This window comes from Carassius carassius, chromosome 4, assembly GCF_963082965.1.
Source record: "Carassius carassius chromosome 4, fCarCar2.1, whole genome shotgun sequence".
NCBI lineage: Eukaryota > Metazoa > Chordata > Actinopteri > Cypriniformes > Cyprinidae > Carassius > Carassius carassius.
The window spans coordinates 21,501,364-21,522,072 of NC_081758.1; the positions used below are offsets into that span (position 1 = coordinate 21,501,364).

Consider the following 20,709-nt stretch of genomic DNA (forward strand, 5'->3'; position numbering starts at 1 on the left):
GAAGTGAATTTGGGGCACGTTTCACTCACTCATTTTCTGCGGTGTGTTTGTGTTGGTTGGCATTGTGTTTTGTTTTGGCCATGGAGTCACCATTGGCGGTGCCCAAGTGTTTCTTTCATTGTCTGACATTGGCTTGACATTGTTATCTCACACATCAAATGAGAAACTGTCACAGCCTCTTCAATTCAAATATATTTCAGGTAGGTTGACTAGACTTAACATTCTTAACCATTAACATTAACATTTGAATACGGAGACAGGCACATTATATGTGGAGGAAAAAGTGTGGCAACAAAATGAAGGTGATGATACACAGGGCAACTTTTTGAGCAATGTTGCCATCAGCGGACAATTAGGTGAGACTCAGGGCACACAACCAATCTAAAGTATCCAGAGAGAAATGTGTTGCCCATTCTCAATGGGAAAGTGTCCAAGTAACATTGCTCAAAAAAGTTGGCCCGTTTATCGTCACCTACAGAATTTGTTCCCACAGCTTATTCATTTGTAGCTACAATGTACTAATTTGTTCCTTCGTTTTAGTCAATATGTGGCCACGTTGTACTAATTTGTTCTCTCGTGTTTTAATTTAGTTAAATCATGGCTGCAATTTATTAATAAGTTTCCTCATTTTAATATGGTAAAATTATGGCCAATTTGTACTAATTAAATTCTTCATTTTAGTTAAGTCATGGCCAGAATGTACCAGTTTGTTCTCTTGCTTTAGTTCAATCATTGCCATGTTTTACAAATTTTTTTCCCACCACTTTAGTTTAAAACAAGACAACAAATTATTACAATATGACTGCCATTTAACATAAACCAAGGAATGAACTAGTAGAAAGGCCACAAATTAATAAAGTGTGAGAACAACTTCTTAATTTATGGTCACAGCATCTTTTTCTTCTGCATGTGATGTTTGGTACTCTGTACATGACAGTTACTGAAATGAATGACTTGCTCTTATTTGGTTAAAACTCCACACGTGTTAGTTTGCAGTCCGCTGTAGTCTGAGCGGTGTGTTCAAGTGCAGCTTCTTGGTCCAGATGCTGCTGACGGAAAGCTACAACAACATCTGCTTTTGTCGCCGCTTGGTGTGTCCCAGCCTATATTTTATATTTTGAAAGCCACATACACAGCAAACTTTTTTTTTTTAGAGAGCTACACACTGCATTGGTGAGAGATGCCCTAAAGGGTGTTTGTTTCTTCCTTTAGAACTCACTCATCTCTCTGTTTGTGAACGCAGGTCCTCCAAGAATGTCTCCCAAGTCACAGCGTACTCCTAGACCGCATAGAGTGGCCTCTTGTCGGGGCGGAGGGCCTCCTCCACCCGATTATATGTCCCAAGGTGCATCGGTGGAGGTTTCTGCTCCCCCTCCAACTCGCAACAGCCCTTCTGGGGGAACCTGGTCATCTGTTGTCAGCGGTGGTAAGTCTAGATTATGAATCTGTACCAAGATTTCACATTCATTGCTGAATAATTTTTTCCACTTCCTCTTTAGCACACAGACCTCGATCACCTCGACAGCATAGCATTGGTGGAGGTGCTCCGAGCCCCTCCTGCTTGTCTTCCCCTCAGGCTGGTACAGTGCCAGTAGACTCTGCGACCGCTTCCACTACAGCAACATCACCAACAGCAGCCAATCCGGCCGCCAACCTGGAAACATCTCCAATAGAAGAGGGTTAGGATGTCCCTTACACAATGTGTGCCATTTTAAGGCCTGTTTATTCATTTGTGTTATTAATTTCCTCAGTACCAGATCTCATAACAGCCCTGTGTTTTTTTTTAAATAGCCAAAGAATCAAGAGTACTAGAGACAAGACAGAATTCCCCTAATGCCAACAAGGAGAATGTGAAACCTACTGAAGCTTCTGCAAGCATCGCTCGATCCATCGGAAAGGGTGTGTACCTATGGAGATGTCCTGCTATTTACCATATATAACCAGCACTGTTTAATCTGAATTTTGGAGCTTTTTCTAAAACTTTTTTTTGCGTCTTGCGATTTTGCTTTGTCGACAAAAAACAAGAAAGCAAAAATTGCCAGTTGTATGAATAAGGGATTTGGCTTCTAAGAATTCATTTCCTTATGAAAAATTGCTGACACTGTAAATATAGATAGAGCGAGAAATGACTTTTTCAGTTCATTATAAATCATACACACACTGCAATACAAGGTTAGGTAGGGCATATGCATCAAAGTAGGCCTGTCACAATATCTGATTTTCAATCTTTGAATTCCAGATAATGGTATTATACCTATATCTATGGAAGTTTAAAATGAACTTTTGTTTTGTCTTGTTTGGCTAAGACTCAAAATACAAGTTTACGGAGTCGAAGAGAGAGTATGTAACCATAACTGTACAAATGCATACAAAAAAAGAACTTCCTGATCGTAACTTGCTGCTGACTGCAGTGTCTAACATTTGAGTGTCTCACTTTCACCTGTCATTTCCCCAACAATATTTTTTGTTACTGTAGCTAATGTGTGCTGGATTAGTATTAGATATCAGTATTTAATTTTTTAAATATCACTTTTTTGCCAATACGGTATATTGCAAAATCAAAACTGAAAAATGTAATGAAATTGTCATTTGTTTTTAATAAATGTGCTTTTTAAAGATTCACATTTTGATCTTTCTAGGACCTCCCACCATGGCTCCAGACCACAGGAAACAAATAGATAATTTAAAGAAATTCAGTGTAGAATTTAGGGTAAGTTTTCTCTCCCATTATTTGTGTTTCATAAACAAATGTATGTCCATTTCTTGAAGCCCTGCATCATTTGTAGTTGCAGTCTAGCTCAAATCCAGATTCAGTTTTTGAGCCCATGGCAAACAAGACTCCACGGGACCTCATAGAAAAGCCAAAGGATCAAGCATCTGAGAAGAGCACAGTAGATTCGACAGGACCCAAAGTCCCCATGGAGTCCGCCATTAGTGAAGATACCTCCACTGCTGTGAGCGTTGCCCCAACAGGAAGTAAATCTGGTACCCCTTCGCTCTCTCCTTCCTCTGCTGTACCAGAACAGAAGCGAGGGCCTGATGTGACGTCTCAGGGCGTTCAAACCTCCTCGCCTCTGGCCAATGCTGCTGCAAAAGACAAGGATGAGAAGGAGGAGAAGAATGACCCTGTAGCAGAGTGAGTCAGCAGAGCTCTAGCATTACCATTGAAAGAATTCAGAATAAAGTTGCTAAAAAAAAGTTTTTCTTCTGCAAAATGATTTATACCAGATTAGAAATGTCAACGATTAATTGATGATCAATTAATTGTCGATAAGAGATGCAATCAATTAAAACTATCGATGGTCAATTAACCTTTTTAATTTTGGGCTGCGTGCAGCTCGTGCACAAAACACGTGCGGCTGTGAGTGACGGTATATAAACGCATCATCATTCATTCACAATGTACAGATTAAGCTTTTAATGTGACTTAAAAGTACATTAAAATAGAAACAACACAAGGTTCTTCAACATGGAAAGCAATAGAAATGTAGGAACCAAGTAATTCCCTAGATAATTGTTTCATATCGTGTGCTTTGCAGGGCTGCAGGACACAGGACAGAAAGGCTATCTTACAAATTGTTAATTCGTTCCTACGATTTATTAATTTGTGGCAACTGTCAATGTTTCTTTAGCTTTGTTCCTTAAATAACCCATGATTTAACTGAAATAAGGGAACAAATTAATACATCGAATGAATTCTTAATTCATGAAATCTTTAATTTCCCTTCCCGCATGTTTACCACAGTAAGAGATGTGAAAACAGTAATTAAGTGAGACAATCAAATAAACCTGCGAAATTAGAGGGTTAGATGGTGAGGATTTAGGAAAAGAAACGGTGCCTAAATCTTACCCTATTTTTCGGACTATAAGTCTCACCTGAGTATAAGTCGCATCAGTCCAAAAATACGTCATGATGAGGAAAAAAACATATAAGTCGCATTTATTTAGAACCAAGAACCAAGAGAAAACATTACCATCTCCAGCCGCGAGAGGGCGCTATATGTCTTCAGTAGTAGACTACAGAAGCACTGAGCAGCATAGAGCGGCCTCTTGCGGCTGGAGATGGTAATGTTTCTCTTGGTTCATTTCTCTCTGTTCATGTCAAATTAAATTTGATAAATAAGTCGCACCTTGACTATAAGTCGCAGGACCAGCCAAACTATGAAAAAAAGTGCGACTTATAGTCCGGAAAACACAGTATTGAATTTGTGGAAAATTGTGACCAAGGATGTTTTTGATCATGTGAAGAGGATCTTTTACGTCTTTTTGCTAATGCATGTGAACTACAAGCCTAGTTTACATTATAAATAATAGTTTAACATTCAGATACATTGCGAATATGGAAACATTTGGATTTGTGCCGAATTAGACGTGAGCAATAATCTCCAAAATAAATCCAGCCAAACCCAGGCCTGCTCCATCTCGTATGCACGCACACACTAACGCAGTGTAAATGCCGGATTTTTTAAAACAAATAGGACTACCGGAACGCAATATATATATATATATTTTTTTTTAATCAAATGCTCATAATAACATCTATTCATTTTATAATCCTGCTACTAGCATTTTATTCAGGCGAAAGTGAGAAAGCGTTTTTTTTTTTTTTTTAATGGCTTTTGCACATCTTGTCATCTTGCCGGTGACTGCGTGGCTGCAATAGACGCATTTTGCAGCATTAAGGTAAACAATTGATCGATTAATGGATCGTTCATTTAAACGATGATCGATCATGGAAATTATCGAAAATTGATATCCCTATACCAGATATGTGATTAAAAACCAATTGTAAAAGATTGTATTGTCAGGAATCCATGCGTTCATTCCCCTGAGAAATGTTCTTGTCGTATGTTGAATAAAACAGTTGATTTATTGTTTATGCACTTTTTAGGAGTGTTAGAAAATCTACTCTCAATCCCAATGCCAAGGAGTTCAACCCAAGGGTTTTTTGCTCCCCTGTAAGTAAATCAGTGTTTTTTTTTGACAATTATTGAACTAAAATCAAAATATTTAAGACAAAATATGTTGTAATTTAAAGGGATAGTTCACCCAAAGGTGAAAATTGTCATAATTTCCTCACCCTCAAATAATTCCAAACTTGTATGTGTTTCTTTATTCTGTTGAACATGTTGAATATACTTTGAATAATGTGGGCAACGAAACAGTTGCTTGCCCCCGTTGAAAATCAAAAGTATTTTTATTTCCTTACTATGGGGACCAACAACTATTTGGTTACCCACATTCTTCAGAATATCATCTTTCATGTTCAATAGAAGAAAGAAACACAGAGGTTTGAAATAACTTGAGGGTGAGGAAATTATGGCAGAATTTTTGGTAAACTGTCCCTCTAAGGTTTCTGTCTCAAGTCGTTTTGGTTTTCCATGAGGTTTTCTGGTAGAGGGCAAACAAATATAGCATGGAAATGTACTTGTTTATATATTAATCTTCCTTTTATTTTATAACTCTTTCTACAGCCTAAACCATCAACAACCCCCACTCAAACCCGGCCCCAGGGTCAGCCCAGCCCTTCCATAGTAGTACAGCAGCCCCCTACCGTCTATGGCCAGACCATGTTCCAGATGTACCCTCTGACACCTGTCAGTCCTGGCGTTCAGGTGAGCTCCATTATATGTACATCTGTTAGTGTAATCATTTATTCTGTGCATGGAAGCCCACATCACCAAAACATTTTTGTTTTTTCATTCATGTGCCAAGATCCTTGATGTCTTGATTGCATTCATACTTCAGCCATCCCTCCTATACGTTCATTTGTCAGCTGCATTTCATCTGGCATGTACATCCAGCACATGATTGCTTTAATTCAGGGAAAAGGGCTAGTAGAGGCCTGTTCATACTAAGTCTGGTCTAAATAAATGGCACAAAAGTTTAATAATTTTGTGTAAAAAGATTTGTAGTTGTGCACTAGTTTATTTTACAGTATTGTGTAAAATTGTAGACTTGGTGTGAACAGACCTCGAGGTCAAGAATACGCTAATAAAAAAAAAATTACTGGTAGCATGCTATCAACCTTTGGATGGAGCTCATGATTCATCATCAACCCCAAAAGTTACACCTTACTAATCTTTCATATTATATTTACTGGTTTACTTTGTTGTACTTACCAAAATAAAAGCGTTATTGTTATATATTGTGGTGTAGAGTGGGAAGATGCATTTGAGTAATTCCAAAACTCAAAAGTGACTTAGTCTTTTATTTTCCTCTCTAGCATCATTTAAAAAGCTTTTGTTTCATCTTTAATCACCCGCACATTTTCTAGAATATGCATCTGTTGCTGAAAAAAACAAATGATAATCACACTAAAGACTCGTTTTTTTTTTTTTTCTCTTCTTTTCTCTCTTTCCTCTCTCTCCATTAGAAAAGCATTATCTGGAAGGTTTGTGCAATTCTAAGCTTCTTTTTTCTACTGAAATCATGTATGAAATTTTTGCCTGCATGACTGACCAGCAGTTGTTGGTTTGTCTATTTCTTACTGCAGCTGATCAGTATTATTAGTGGCCAAGCACCCAAGGTGTGCATAGGCACCTATTGTATCCGTTGGCGTTATTCTTCTTCTGTTTCTTCCGCTCTTGAGTCTATGGAAACTCATTGAACCGCTTGCGGGAAATTTGGCACACTGATAAAGGATAGTCAGAACAGTCACCATAGCAAATTTGCAGTCTCTAACTCAAACTCTCTAGCACCAGCCACAGAAGGAAAATTGTTTTCTTCTGAATCATTGGCTCATGCAGAGTCAAATGAACATTCAAAAATGCATCAGTTCGCAAGGTTTATTGTTTTTCACTACTTTTAATAAATAATGCTTTTTTTTTTTAACTCGTCCTAGACGGTTTGTCTGATTCTCACCAAAACAGCCTCAGATCATCTTCAGACCATGCTAGCAAAAAGTTATGGAATTCAAGTTGTTGATTCAAACCATTCTTGAAAAACGCACAAATGAATTTGATGGAAAATCATGTAAAAGGCTGTATCTCTGGAACAGTTTGGTGTATTGAGACCAAACCTGGTGTATGTTATAACAAGCATGAGCTGAGACTACCTGCAGTGTTTCGCCACTGTGCCACCTAGTGGTCAGGAGATATGAAAAATGCATATTTTTGCTTATAACTTCTGAATGGTTTGGCCAAAAATCAAAACTGATCTCTTTAGATTAGGTGCAGCATGTCGAATCAAAAGATACCCAATTTTCCCATTTCAGCCATTTTGGGCAGTGGCCATTTTGAATGTTTTAGTAAACTGCTATATTTTACGAACAATTTTACGTATTATTACGAAACTTATGTTTCTTCGGAACCATGCCCTGATGGTACTCAAAGTTTGGGGACAAAAAAAAATCTAAAAGTGCTAATAACTTTTGTTTACACCTGCCTATTGTAATGATAACTGGTTTTGATAGATTCCTTGGATCATGTTGAGAACATCGATACCAATTCTGCCATAATTGGCTGAATTTCTTGTCTGCCATTTATAATTCGTTGAAAACGTACTTTTTCTAACTTCTAGACCGTTAGTCCGATTTTCACCAAATTTGACTCATATCATCTTCAGATCAATCTGGCAAAAAGTTATGGATTTCATTTTGATATATGAAACGGTTTGCATTTAGCGCATCAACAAATTTGCCGGAAAGATGCCAAACTGCATCTGAGGCTGTATCTCTTCAAAACCTTGACATATTTACAACAAACTTTCTATGTGCCATTGTCACCTCACACTGACCAGGCCACATAATTTTGGTGACCGCACCACCTATTGGTCAAGAGTAATAAACCATTCATTAACCATTCATTTCAAAATGCTAATAATTTTTGATTGCATTAGTTCATTATATACTATTATAATAATAACTGGTCTCAAAATATTCCTAGGGTCATGCCAACAACATGGATACCAATTATGTCATTATGGGCCAAATTTCCTGTCCGCCAATTTGATTTGTTGAAAACCTACTTTTTCGAACTCCTCCTGTTGGTCCGATTTTCACCATATTTGAATCCGATCAAAACTATTTTTGTATAGCCCCGCTACAAAGTGGACACATAATGGCAGATTATGTCTGAGGCTGTATCTCTGCAAAGCTTTGAAATATTGACACCAAACTTTTTGTGTACCATTGTTCCAAAGGTTCCAACCTCCACAGAATACACCACACCGATTTGATAACATGCCATTCTTAGCTCCTCATTCTGTCCTAATTGCTGCTTGCAGCTATATTTATTATTATTATATTTTCATACTGTTGTCAATAGACTACTTTTTTTTATACGCTTACCTTATATATTACCTTTATCCATACTCTGAATGAAAGTTGTTGTTGATTGTTTTTCTTCTTTAGAATTAGTAATACATTTTTGTTTTAAACATTTTCCTTTTTTTTTTTGTTCTGTTAAGAGCATTGAAGCTTTGTTTGCATGATCACTTGACCAGAAAAGGAAAAGCCAGAAAGTTGTGTGGCTTTGTCAGTCAGAAGCATTGATGTGTGTATCCTCGCAGTAGAAGACAGAATTTTGCTGAGTTACACTCTTGGCACCGTCTTTGAGAAACAGAATATTGGGTTGAACATATGGATCCACAAACAATGAAAATGTTTACAAATAGCATTTTCCTGTGAGCACTGTGGGCTAAAACGAAAAAGTGCTACAAGTCAATTACAGTGGTAATCCTCAGAATGTTATACATGATACTTTTAAGATCTAGATTTTGTATTAAGATTTTGTAAGTGTTCTTCAAGACTGTGAAAAACTCAGAACATAGATTTAGTTCTGCATCTCAAGTTCTGCTCCTCATTTTTTAGCCTCCAGCCATGTACCATGTTCAGGTTCCTCATATGACCATGAGCCAGACCAAGCCCTACAGACCAGGTAAAGGTGAGAATGATTCCCTCTCAGAGTGCATTTTTTAATTTGTTTTACTGCTGCTTAAGACTATTTTGTCTTTGCTCTAGTCATGAGCTTTTTAAGTGTGAAAGATATGCTATATATTCTGTGTGTTGATTTTTTTTAATGATATTTGCAGGGCTCTGCAGTTAGGAAATAAGATCTGTTCAAAATTAAAAGTTCTTTTCATGCCGTTCTCTCCAACTACATCATGCCCATTTCATTCTACTTTCTTTTGCGGTATCTGATTGCAGTACCAAACATGCCACAGCAAAGACCAGACCAGCATCATCCACCTGGCACATCTACAATGATGCATCCAGCTACAGCTGCTGGGCCACCCATTGTGGCACCGAGCCCAGCCTACTCCACCCAATACTTCACTTGTAGCCCCCAGCAGTTTGCTAGCCAACCTCTTGTACAACAGATGACCCACTACCAGTCACAGGTACAGTGACTTTAGAGGTCTCATTTCTAATAAAGAATTACTAAAGCACAGAAATAAAAGGTAACCACAATTAACAAATTATATAAAAATAAAAATTTTCAGCATCCAAATATGCTTACCTCCCTACTTGAAAGAGGGCAAAAATCAGAATGCAAAATGAGTATGTCCAGTTTCATTGTATAAAAAAGTAGGCGAGTAGGTCCAGATGAGGAAAAGGAGTCCACGGGAGAGGATGCCATAAATCACATAACCAAGCCAACTTGGCAGATGTAGTACTTCACGCATTCATACTACATACAATGTACTTTTTGTAGTCATGAAGTTTGTAGTGAAGTAGTACCTACTCGGACAGTAAACGTTTTTGGACAAAACTTGAGCATTTATGAATGTGGTGTCTGACCATCTTCAGCTGAAACAAAATATATAGTAATTTGTGAACATTGTATTACCTTTCTTTGAACAGTGTTGAAATGGTGAAAAGATACCAACATCAGCAAACAGGGAACTTTTTATTAGCTTCATTAGGAATCTTTGATTCTTTTGCTTATAATATGCATTTACATTCACCCTCTTAATGCGATTATAATGAGATTTTGCCAATATTGTGATTTAAACTTTACCTCATGTAAATGCAATACTTAGATTTAAATAATGTGATTAAAATCATAATGGCAAGCAGGCATAATCATATTAACATATGGCGTACACCGATTTTAATTGAAATACACAGGCATGTAAACACCTTAATTGGAGTATTGCCACACTGACCAAAGTGCACATGTAATTGTGACATACGTGAAGTGCACCTCCAGTATTATGCAGATTAGAAACGATGGCGGGAAAGTCTCCACAAGGACTTGTACCACGGCAGAACAACTGACAAAATTTTGAAATATGTATCCCATTATTTCTGGAAACAACTTTTTTTTTTCCCTTTTTTTATTATCTTTTTTTTTTGTTTAATAGCAGCTATGTACAATATAATCTGGGGAGCCATTTACTTTGAACTCTTAAAGGATTACTCCACCCCCATGTCATTCCAAACCAGTAAAAGCTTCGTTCGTCTTCGGAACACAGTTTAAGATATTTTGGATGAAAACCGGGAGGCTTTATACTGTCCCATAGACTGCCCATAGATTAATGGCAAAATTTTCATTTTGGGGTGGTGTATCCCTTTAAAGGAACTGCCATTCACCATTTACCATTCAATAAAGATTTGGTCATATGAGGTTAATGTATTTAGTCCATTTTCTACAAATTAAAAAAAAAATGTATCTAGGTCCTTAAAGAAAATGTCTTTTAGACAGACTATATTTATAAATTAATTCTTTAATTTAATAATCCCTGTGGAGGATCGTATAAATAGAAAATGAACTCAAGTCCCTCCAATTTTTTAATCATATAGCAATAAAAGGTATCCTACCATTCAAGATAATCTTGGGTTTATTTATTTCAGGCCCAGCATGTGTTCAGTCCAATGATTCAGGGCGGTGCGAGGATGATCACCCCTCCTGCCCATGCTCAGCCCAGCCTGGTCTCTTCCTCCACCACTCAGTATGGTGAGCAGATGCATACTATGTATGGTAAGAACTCCTGCCAGTACAAAGACTTGTCTTGCCAGCCCATTTAACCTATTTACTCTCATACTGTGCATATGTGATAAATTAATTCACTTTTAATTGCCTCTAAATAGCTTGATGCTACAGCAGTTAATGTTGGTCTTTGTAATGAGTCACATATTAATGACTAAAAATAAAGTGAGGGAAAAAAAGTGAGTGAAGTGACATGTGGCCAATTATGGTGACCCATACTTGGAATGTGTGCTCTGCATTTAACCCATCCAGGTGCAAACACACAGTAGTGAACACACACACAGACACCATGAACACACACCAGGAGCAGTGGGCAGCCATATTGCTGTGGCGTCCAGGGCGCAGTTGGGGGTTTGGTGCCTTGCTCAAGGGTCTCGCCTCAGTCGTGGTATATTGAGGGTGGAAGAGAGCGCTGGTTATTCCCTCTCCCCACCTGAGACTCGATCCTGCAACCTTCGGGTTACAAGTCTGACTCTCTAACCATTAAGCTCCCAATTGCTCCCAATTTTTTGATGTTTCTGTGAAGTTTTCTTGTTATATTATTAATTGTAATTTTTTTATATATATATATATATATATATGTTTATATGTAAATGTTAGTTTGAATGTCAGTTGCAAAACTCATTCTAAAAAGTAGACACTTCAGAGTATGCCTTTTGTGTTTATATTTATTTGTTAACATTGATAATCATTGAATTTATTAGGAGTAAATGCAGTGATACCATATAATGTTTTGACAAACTGCTTCTATTTGTTTCTTTGTTTCAGTGTCACATGCCCCCATTCCTCAGCAGTATCCCCACCCAAGCTCCACCCTTCACCCTCATTCGCAGCACCCTCAGCCCTCTGCCACCCCGACAGGCCAGCCGCAGCAGGGTACCCAGCATGGAGGCAGCCACCCGGCCCCCAGCCCTGTTCAGCATCCTCAGCACCAGGCAGCAGCTGCAGCTCAGGCCATCCATCTGGGCAACCCACAACAGCAACAGATGTACTCAGCCTTGGCACCCACCCCGCCCTCCATGACCCCCGGCCCCAACCCTCAGTCTCCTCAAGCCAACTTCCCCTCCGCTCAGCAGGCCGTCTACATCCACCCCCAGCAGGTGCAGCATGGGTATAACCCTAATCATATGGCTCACATGCAGCAGGTTAGTGTTAACAAGACATAGACACCAGGATTATTGAAATACTTAAAAATATTGCTGCTAAATACTACTATGAATTCACTCTGTCTCTAAAGGCCCACATGCAGTCAGGGATGGTGCCTCCACATCATGGCACTCCTTCTCACCCCCCCACTATGATGTTGATGGCCACACAGGCTCCTGCTGGCCCCCAGTCTACGCTGACCCAGGGCACTCTCAACCCCATCCCTGTGTCCTCAGCCACACACTACTCCTACACTCTCACCCCTGGTAAGGACCTATCTCATCGCAACTAGGCACATATCAGTTTGTTTACACACACCAGGAATGTGTATCTGTGACAGAAAAGCTTCCAGTGCACAGAGACAACAGCAATACACAGACAAAATGTAAAAAATAAAGATAAGTATACATTAGGGCTGCCCATTAATAGCTGACTAACCGTTAGTCGACGAGCAAAGGCTTAGTCAATCTAAATTTTATTAGTCGTTTAGTCACAGGGGAAAAAAAAAATCCTTCCACAGGAAGTGGGGCAGTCATGTAGTCTGTGATGGACAGATCATTAACAGCTGGTCTATGTGGTAATTACAGTACATCAGTCAAGAGATCCAAACGCTCGTTTCGATCATCGACCTCAAATGTGGTTTATCATCTGAAACATGTAAGTAGCAGCAACATTACACGGCCGCACGCTTTAACGTTAACCTAGAAAAATGTGCGCTATTCAAGTGTTTGTTCGGAGTGTGCAAGCTGAATAGTAGCGTGCTCACTGCATGACAGTTAACTTGGAGGCACCGGTGCGATCATTTGCATTAACATAATAAACTGTCATTTTTGCTCATACAGATAAATAATACATCTTTCATAAAAGGTCTACCTTTTTGTGTGCGCTCACAGTAACAACAAAATGTGCTTTTGTAAAATAATGAAAGCAAACAAGGTGTTCTTTCTGCCGTCTAGTTCTATGTGAACTGTGAGCACGTCAAAAAAAGTAAATAAATCAAATTTTCCCACCGCAACTCTGTTTGCCTCAGACATGAAAAATATACCTATAGAAAGCGGAAAACAAATGTTTTCAGATTATGTTATCCACATGAAATGTGCATGTCCACTGTGGAAATGACGAATCAGTGTCATTAACATCATCACTGCAGCCAAAAATTCAGAAAACACTAGTTTATCAATTAATTATTATTATGTTAAGGCTTCTTCATTCTTGCTGTTTTTCCCTTACGCACTCATAATCATTATTTCTGGCGGTGCGCTGTGGCAAGCTTTAGGCGTGTGCTGGAACACTGATAGGCTATAGGCTATATTATATATATTATTTATAATATATGGTTTATTAATATAAACGTGCAATTTAGTCGACTAATCACTTAAAATCAAAGACGACTAGTTGACCAGAAAAATCTAGTAGAGGGCAGCCCTAGTATACATATAGATACATATTTGTGTAAATATAGTATGCAGATATATATGCATATAGATGTATTTGTATGTGTACTGTATACAGATACAACAGGGGATTAACAGGGAATGAATAAGAATAGATTGAACAAATGTTTGGTAACAGTTTCTATGAAGCCCATTTTTATAACACAATATAAGGCTATTCTTAAGGCATTAGAATGAATGCACAATGCATTATAAAACTTACTTATTTGTGGTTATAACTTTTATGAGTATGACTATTTATAACACGAAATAAACACCATGTTAAATCCACTTAATTTGTAGTGGATTAAAAGTGTCTTAACTTGACATTATTTATTTAAGATCTGTACAGTATCTGATCAGATATATAAACTTATGGCTGTATAAGAAAAAAATATTTTTATTATTCTTGTTGATGTCCACTTTAAGTAAAGTAATAAGTTAATGCCAAGATATGAGTCTTATAATACATTATAGCTATGGGAAATATAATCCATTGTAAATTAAGTGGATGCATTCTGTTCATAGTGTATTATAAATCATCATGATCTTAAAAGCTATAATCACAAATAACTAAATATTATAATGCATTAAAACTGCTGTTATGATTACTCATGAGATGATAACATATTATAAGGTTTTTTATAATACATATGCATTCATTATAATGCCTTAAGAATACTCTTATAATGTAATATAAACTGGCTTCATAGAAAGTGTTACCAATGGGTTTTATTGCACAGTGAGGTAAATTGCTGATGGAATATAATTAAATAGAAAGTTTAAATAGAACACCATAATACACAATATATGTGCTGTTATGGTAGACAATCATAGCGCCGTTAATTTAGGAATTTTATTTTATTTCTTTTTCTTTTACTAAATTCTTCCATTCAAATTCTTTCCAGGAACTTTGGTTTGTAGTAGTTGCCTGTATTTCACACATTCCTCTGCTCCCATTTGTATTTAATGTATGTTTGTGAAGTTTCTCTCTTCACTTTGCTGTGGAGTGTATAATATAAATCTTCCTCTGTTTTCATTCAGTGCAAGGTCACCATCAGCAGCAGCTGTAGAGGATGAATTTCAGCGAACAGCAGTCTTTTTGAGTGGCTCCTGATCTTTGCAGAGTCATCTGGCCCCATCCACCACTTTTATTGGCCAACTAAACTTTACCTGTCTCTAAAACCCCCAAATGGCCACGAGAACCTCAGTCATGCTGCTCTTCTGCAACCCACCACCAGTGATTTAAGAAATGCATACAGGCAAAGATGTGGTGAACTCTGGCTTTTTTCTTTTTTCTTTTTTTTTTTTTTAAGAAATACAAGTTTTAACAAGGAATCATTTTTTTGCATATTTCAGTGACACTAGAACTCTTGAAATGGGTCCTAACAATAACAAAAATGCTCGGATGAGTGAGAAAACTGTGCATAAGTAACTGGAACATTTTGTCTGCACCTTCTAAGTTAAAGATAATTCTTCCGTACATTGACAGTATTAACATTACTGTTGAATGCTGCTGCTATAGCTGTGCTCAAGACCTTGGGGTAAATCAACACCAACAAAATGAAACGGTTCTAACCAAACTAAACACGAGAAACTTCCATCAATGAAGACGTTTGGCAGCAAAAAAAAAGCAGATAAATTATTTATTAATTTAATCTGATGGAAAAACCCCATTAGACTTGACCGTTATAAAACTGTTAAGTTAAAACAACTTTTACTTTGTAGATAATATAAAGGAATTAAAAAAAATTAAAAACATTAAAAAAAGTTTTAAAAACTTTACACGTCTTGACTCTTCTTTTTCTGTGTCATTTTGTTACTTTACTTGACAAGACTCAAGATACTAATGTTGTTATGCTCATGTTTGTGGTCATGATGTAAAAACATAAGAGGAGCGTCGCACGCACTTCCGCTCCAGGCCGCCAGGAGAAGCGCTGAACCAGTCTACGTCACAATACTGCGCGCTTCCGGTCTGAACATGTGGAATGGCTGCTTGAACAAATCCTGCACAGGGGGGCAGGGTTTCATATTTTTTTGAAGCACCCCTGGGTGCCGCCATTGGCTAGCGGACCCCCACCTGCTGTTAGCATTTCATTGACTCCCATTCATTTTGGCGTCACTTTGACAGCGAATAACTTTACATCTGAGGCGTTTAAAGACACCATTTGTCCATTTAATTATTTCTAAAGAAACACGAAAATGTATAAAAGGCTCCATTACCTTGTATCTTACGTTGTGGCCCCGTAGAAGCTGTTTTTGTAAAAAAAAAAAAAAAAAAATAGGCTAACGATTGCGTCATAACCTGCGACTCTCTGTCGCACAGTAGAGAAATTACCGTATGGACAGGAGAAGCTCGCAAGCAATCTTTTACTGTCTATGAGGCTATCGGGGGGGGGGGGGGGACGTGGAGGCATGAAGTCAAGGGAGATAATTAATCAGAATACTTACCAAAATTTGCTCCTGTTTACGCTCGCCTTCTCTGCAAGATTCGGTGGGTGATTTAGATTTCTCTTGGCACAGCAATTAGAAGACTTACAATTGTCAGACAGGCTGCTCATGTGACATCTACGTCATCAAGCTCAGTTTGAGTCTGCACAGTACGCTCGACCCCCAGGAAGAACGTGCTTCTAATTGACTTCACTTGTCTCCGTTAAATCCAATGGGGTCGCTGTGTCCATTTCTTTTACTGTATATGATCCTGCATTACAAAGACATTTGCAAACAAGTTAAGAACTCTTCTGAAAATTTGGAAGGAAAGGTTTTGCCACTATGGGCAAGTTAAACGTCGTTATCTTGAGGTATCGGTCCAGGGATGATTTTAGAGTCCTCACAGCGGTATGTGACGTTACCATTTTAAAGAAGGTATATCTGTTTACATCCAGCTTTATTTTTCACAACCATATGACGAGCTACAGGCGTATTTGTCTGAATCAAAATAAAGATTCAGTGTGCTTTTTCTTATTATATTTATATTGTTGCAAATGCTGAGGGGGAGCAGTTTGCGCTGAAACTTCACAGACTGGGACGGACATCCTTCAGGAACTTGTAGAACAAGAGAGATTACCACAAGCACAGAAACAAGATGTCATGACTGTGCCTGTCCCGGCTCTCTGCCATGAAAGAGTTTGCATACATGAAAGTAATATCCATACATTTCAAGAGGATATAGAGACACACTTCAATCTGCTGTCATTTTTGGGACAAGCCAGTCTCAAAGTGCGTATTTTGAGTTGATCGGTTTCAAGTATTAAAATCTAATTTATTGTTCAAGCCATTCCTCTACTCTTAAAACACTAGTGGCCCCTGGTCATTTAAAGTTCCACAACTCAGTTTTCCATGAAGATAGCCTTAGATGCTGACATGGCAGTAAAAATAAATAACTACTATTTGAAGTTCCCCATTGTATCCCATAACTAATAACCAAAAAATCTTGATTCTAAGCATTCTGAGGTATTTGATTTGTGTTTCATGCCCAAACAACTGTATAATTGTCTGTTGACCTTCGCGACCAATCTACAATATTGTGGTAGATACAGATCTTGTCTTCTGAAATCATTTCAACATGGATCACTGTATAGTCATGAAATATTATAAAGTATCTAAAGTAAAATGTAATAAAGACAAGAAAACAGCAGTTTCTTGTTTCTTGGATTTATTTTATTTAAGAGTCCTTGCTTTTCTAACAAGCGTTATATGATCGAGGGTTTCCTGTCCCGAAGCCAGTGGACTTCAACAGACATGCCGTGGTTATAGAGCTCATTAATGGTTACCCACTGTGAGTTTACCTGCACTTTGCTTCAGATGAACAGAACTTCACACACTGCTTTATTTTCTTGCATTAAATATTTACTTGTGGTAGAAAGGTCGTCGACATCTGCCAAACTGTGCAGTTGTTTGCTGTATTAATCTGTCTTGAAAGGACATAGAAATACCATTTGTTTTTAGTTTTTTTTTTAAAACATGACTTAACATAGGTGTCCATTGAATGTTACTGTATTTTTCATATAGGAGTCAGGTTAGAGAAATTCAGGACCCAGCTGCATTGTACAGTTAAATCATGGAGCTAATAGTCAGACTTGCTAATCATGGCCTGATCCATGGAGACTTCAATGAATTTAACCTAATGCTTGATGACGATGACCACAGCACAATGATAGACTTCCCTCAGATGGTCTCCACCTCACACATAAATGCAGAATCGAGACTATCCTGTGTTTGATCAGGGTTGGAGCTAAACTCTGCAGTGCACTGGCCCTCCAGGGCAAGATTTGAATAGCCCTGCTTTTTTGACTTTAGAAACATTACTACGTTACATATTCCTCTTTACATAAGAGCCTGCTCGCTCGATGTGGAGATCTCTGCTAGTGGCTACACCAAGGAGCTGCAGCAGGATGACCGTTTGCTCCACCCTGAAGGTCCAGAGGATGAAGGACTCCGTGGAGATGAAGATAATGATGATGACATCCCAGAGTTTGCTGACGATACACATCAGGTCGCCTCAGAGGACATTTTCAGCATGGAGGAGTATAAACATGCCATGCTTGAGCTGGAAGGGCTAAAAATGAGCAAGGAGACTCCAGTAGAAGCAGACACAGGAACATGATGGAGCTCAATGTGAAGAGGACATCACCTCAGAAGACATTCAGACAGAAACAGTTTCTGACATCTCCAAAGACTTGGAGAGGGAAGAGGAGAATGAGGTAGAAGTTGAGTGTCCTGATTTGGTTGACCTGTCTGCATCCAGCAAAGAGTTCAGGCCTTAGGTAAGCTATCTTTTTTATTTTATTTGATATGATGTGACTCATTTTTAATACCATAACTTGCTTGAGCATATGTAACCATTTCATACTGCTATAAGCTACAGTTCATATTTTGTCTTGTATCCTAAAAGGGATATTGGGAAATTGTCATAATTTCTTCACCTCAATGAGGTTTGTTCTAGCACGTATGCTTGTATGGTTGAGCTTCTATTTACCGTATTTGATGTGCTGTGATCATTGTTTCAATGTTTAAATGTGAATAAGCCTAAATTAAAGATGTTCATTATATAAAGTGACTGTATTCTTGAAATGACTAAACTGCTTGACACGTATGGATTACACTTACACTGTCATTATGCACTTTTTGAAGCTTGAAAATTTAGGTTGTGTGGACATTCAGTGGATGGACAAAATATATGAGACTGAGAGAATATAAAAATAAAATAAAAATCTTTAAATGTAATATAAAGGGTTTGGAATACGGTGATTACAGAATTTTCATTTTTGGGTGAACTATCCCTTTTAAAAACATATCTACTGACATATCTGCTACCTGTAATAAAGTTGCCTAATTGAAGCATTCTTTAAGTCATTTATGTTATGGCATAATTAGTTTCAGGACTGCAGTGAAAAAAAAAAGATTGTCCATTAAATATGACCAAGTTATTTTTTTGCTCTTTGATGCTTGACAAGCCTGTGTTTGCTAAGATCTTAATGATGCATTTTCATTATTGTGTGAAGTATTCCTTTATATAAAACCCTTAATCTTACATATAATGATTTGATGCATGTGATCCCCAGAGATCAAGTGAGGCTTGAGAATGAGCACAGGAGGAGAACCACCAGTGGGATGAGCTTCCGAAGTGTTGGAAGTTCTACCATACCACCAGTGATGTACAGCCCTTTAATATATTCATTCTAGGTCTAAAAGTTTACCCCTGCAGTCACAAAACCATGATGAATTTTTTTTTTTTTTAGTTTGAATATATAGATACAAAAAAAAGTTACTTGGGTGATGCAAGATTTAAGATTTATGTTATATTAAAATAATGAGTTGATGTCCCCCAATGTAGGAGGTCATCAGGGAGAAAGTGAAGAAACAGCTCACCAAACAGCAGAAGGCTGCTCATAGAAGACATCTTCAAAAGGGTGAAGCCAGTCTGGTGACCAAGGAGAGGAGAGAAAATCAGAACAACATCAAGAGCAGTTTGGAGACGGCTTACTTCTGGGGCTGAGGGAGCCCTGCAATCTTTTGATGACATGACTAAAGAACTTTTTCAGAACATTTTTCAATTACTTCTGTATCTATGAAATTAATATAAAAATCCTTAATCCTGCCAGATAAATTGTCTTTAGCCTTATTTATGGTTATGCTACACAAAGGTTTGACCTGGTTTTATATTTCAGATAATGGAGAATTGTGGTCAATTACATGTTCTGCATTACATGTGCAGTAATGGGCAAAAGTCTTAGGCCATTGGTATTTTCAATAACGACAAAATAGTTTAAAGCCAGTTATTTCTATCTTTTAGCATTAGTGTGTCAGTAGGAAATATAATTTTACATGTCTATATGTTGCTTTTGACATTTAAGTATAATAATCCAGTTTTGTAAGTGTAGTCTAAAAACAGCCAATGAGATCCACACAGAGATGGGACCTCACCATCATCCAGTCTGTCTGGCATGACCAGAAAGAAAAAACTGAAACGGACTACATCCAGATCAACTGAGGCAACGTCTCCAAGATGATTGAAGAAACCTACCTCATGCACTACAGTATATACAGGACTTGTTTTTTTTTTACTTCTCACCTGAAGATGTGCATGTCATGACTTAACTCTCTGCTGCCTCCATGTACTATAGTCCAGGGGGGTCCAATCCAGATCCAGATCCTGCAGGGTCATTGTCCTTCAGAGTTTAGCTCCAACCCGAATCAAACACACTTCTCAACTAATCAAGGGCATACTAGAAGCAAATGCGGGACAGAGGCCCTCCAGGACCGAGTTTGGACACCCCTGCTGTAATAGACCATCACTAGATAATATCTCCTGTCATTTCTTTAATGATCCTCAAATCTGGCTCAAGATCCACTTTCCTGCAGACTTTAGCTCCAATGCTAATCAAATAAACCTACCTGTGATTTTCTAATGATCCTAAAGACACTGATTAGCAAACTCAGGTGTGTGATTAGGGTTAGAGCTAAACTCTGCTCTAGCGAGCCAGATTTGAGGATCACTGCTTTAATTCCTCCTTCACCTATAGTCCTGCATTATATATGCTTAGTCCAAAAGAATAAATCTGATCAAATATATACACGCATTGATGTATCTGTCCCTTTGCAAGCAAGCATAATATTAATATAACACTTGATTAACCTCAAAACATTGTTGCCTCCAAAATGATCAAGTTGTCGTCAGAATATGCCGTTTTTAA

General features: G+C 37.9%; 1 protein-coding gene, 1 long non-coding RNA gene and 1 pseudogene across 12 annotated transcripts in view; 2 read left to right on the plus strand and 1 right to left on the minus strand.

The window, feature by feature from the left end:
* LOC132139486 (ataxin-2-like) overlaps positions 1–15,298 on the plus strand; it is a 40,819-nt gene extending 25,521 nt beyond the window's left edge. For 3 of the 11 annotated variants that reach the window (XM_059547857.1, XM_059547859.1, XM_059547866.1), the window contains 15 exons: positions 1,244–1,426; positions 1,500–1,679; positions 1,792–1,899; positions 2,640–2,710; positions 2,787–3,136; positions 4,892–4,958; positions 5,475–5,615; positions 6,377–6,394; positions 8,813–8,885; positions 9,149–9,342; positions 10,799–10,925; positions 11,703–12,079; positions 12,172–12,346; positions 12,668–12,737; positions 14,558–15,298. In XM_059547857.1, the coding sequence (XP_059403840.1) occupies positions 1,244–1,426; positions 1,500–1,679; positions 1,792–1,899; positions 2,640–2,710; positions 2,787–3,136; positions 4,892–4,958; positions 5,475–5,615; positions 6,377–6,394; positions 8,813–8,885; positions 9,149–9,342; positions 10,799–10,925; positions 11,703–12,079; positions 12,172–12,346; positions 12,668–12,732 (2,129 nt within the window). In that variant the 3' untranslated portion in view covers positions 12,733–12,737; positions 14,558–15,298. The remainder of the gene's footprint in view (positions 1–1,243; positions 1,427–1,499; positions 1,680–1,791; positions 1,900–2,639; positions 2,711–2,786; positions 3,137–4,891; positions 4,959–5,474; positions 5,616–6,376; positions 6,395–8,812; positions 8,886–9,148; positions 9,343–10,798; positions 10,926–11,702; positions 12,080–12,171; positions 12,347–12,667; positions 12,738–14,557) is intronic. The other 8 variants (XM_059547861.1, XM_059547868.1, XM_059547860.1 and 5 more) reach the window with 6 other exon arrangements.
* The window catches only part of LOC132139489 (uncharacterized), a 64,560-nt gene that overhangs the window by 5,307 nt on the left and 38,544 nt on the right, over positions 1–20,709 (minus strand). The gene's annotated exons all lie outside the window — the stretch shown is intronic.
* On the plus strand, positions 16,286–19,549 carry LOC132130644 (serine/threonine-protein kinase RIO2-like; annotated as a pseudogene).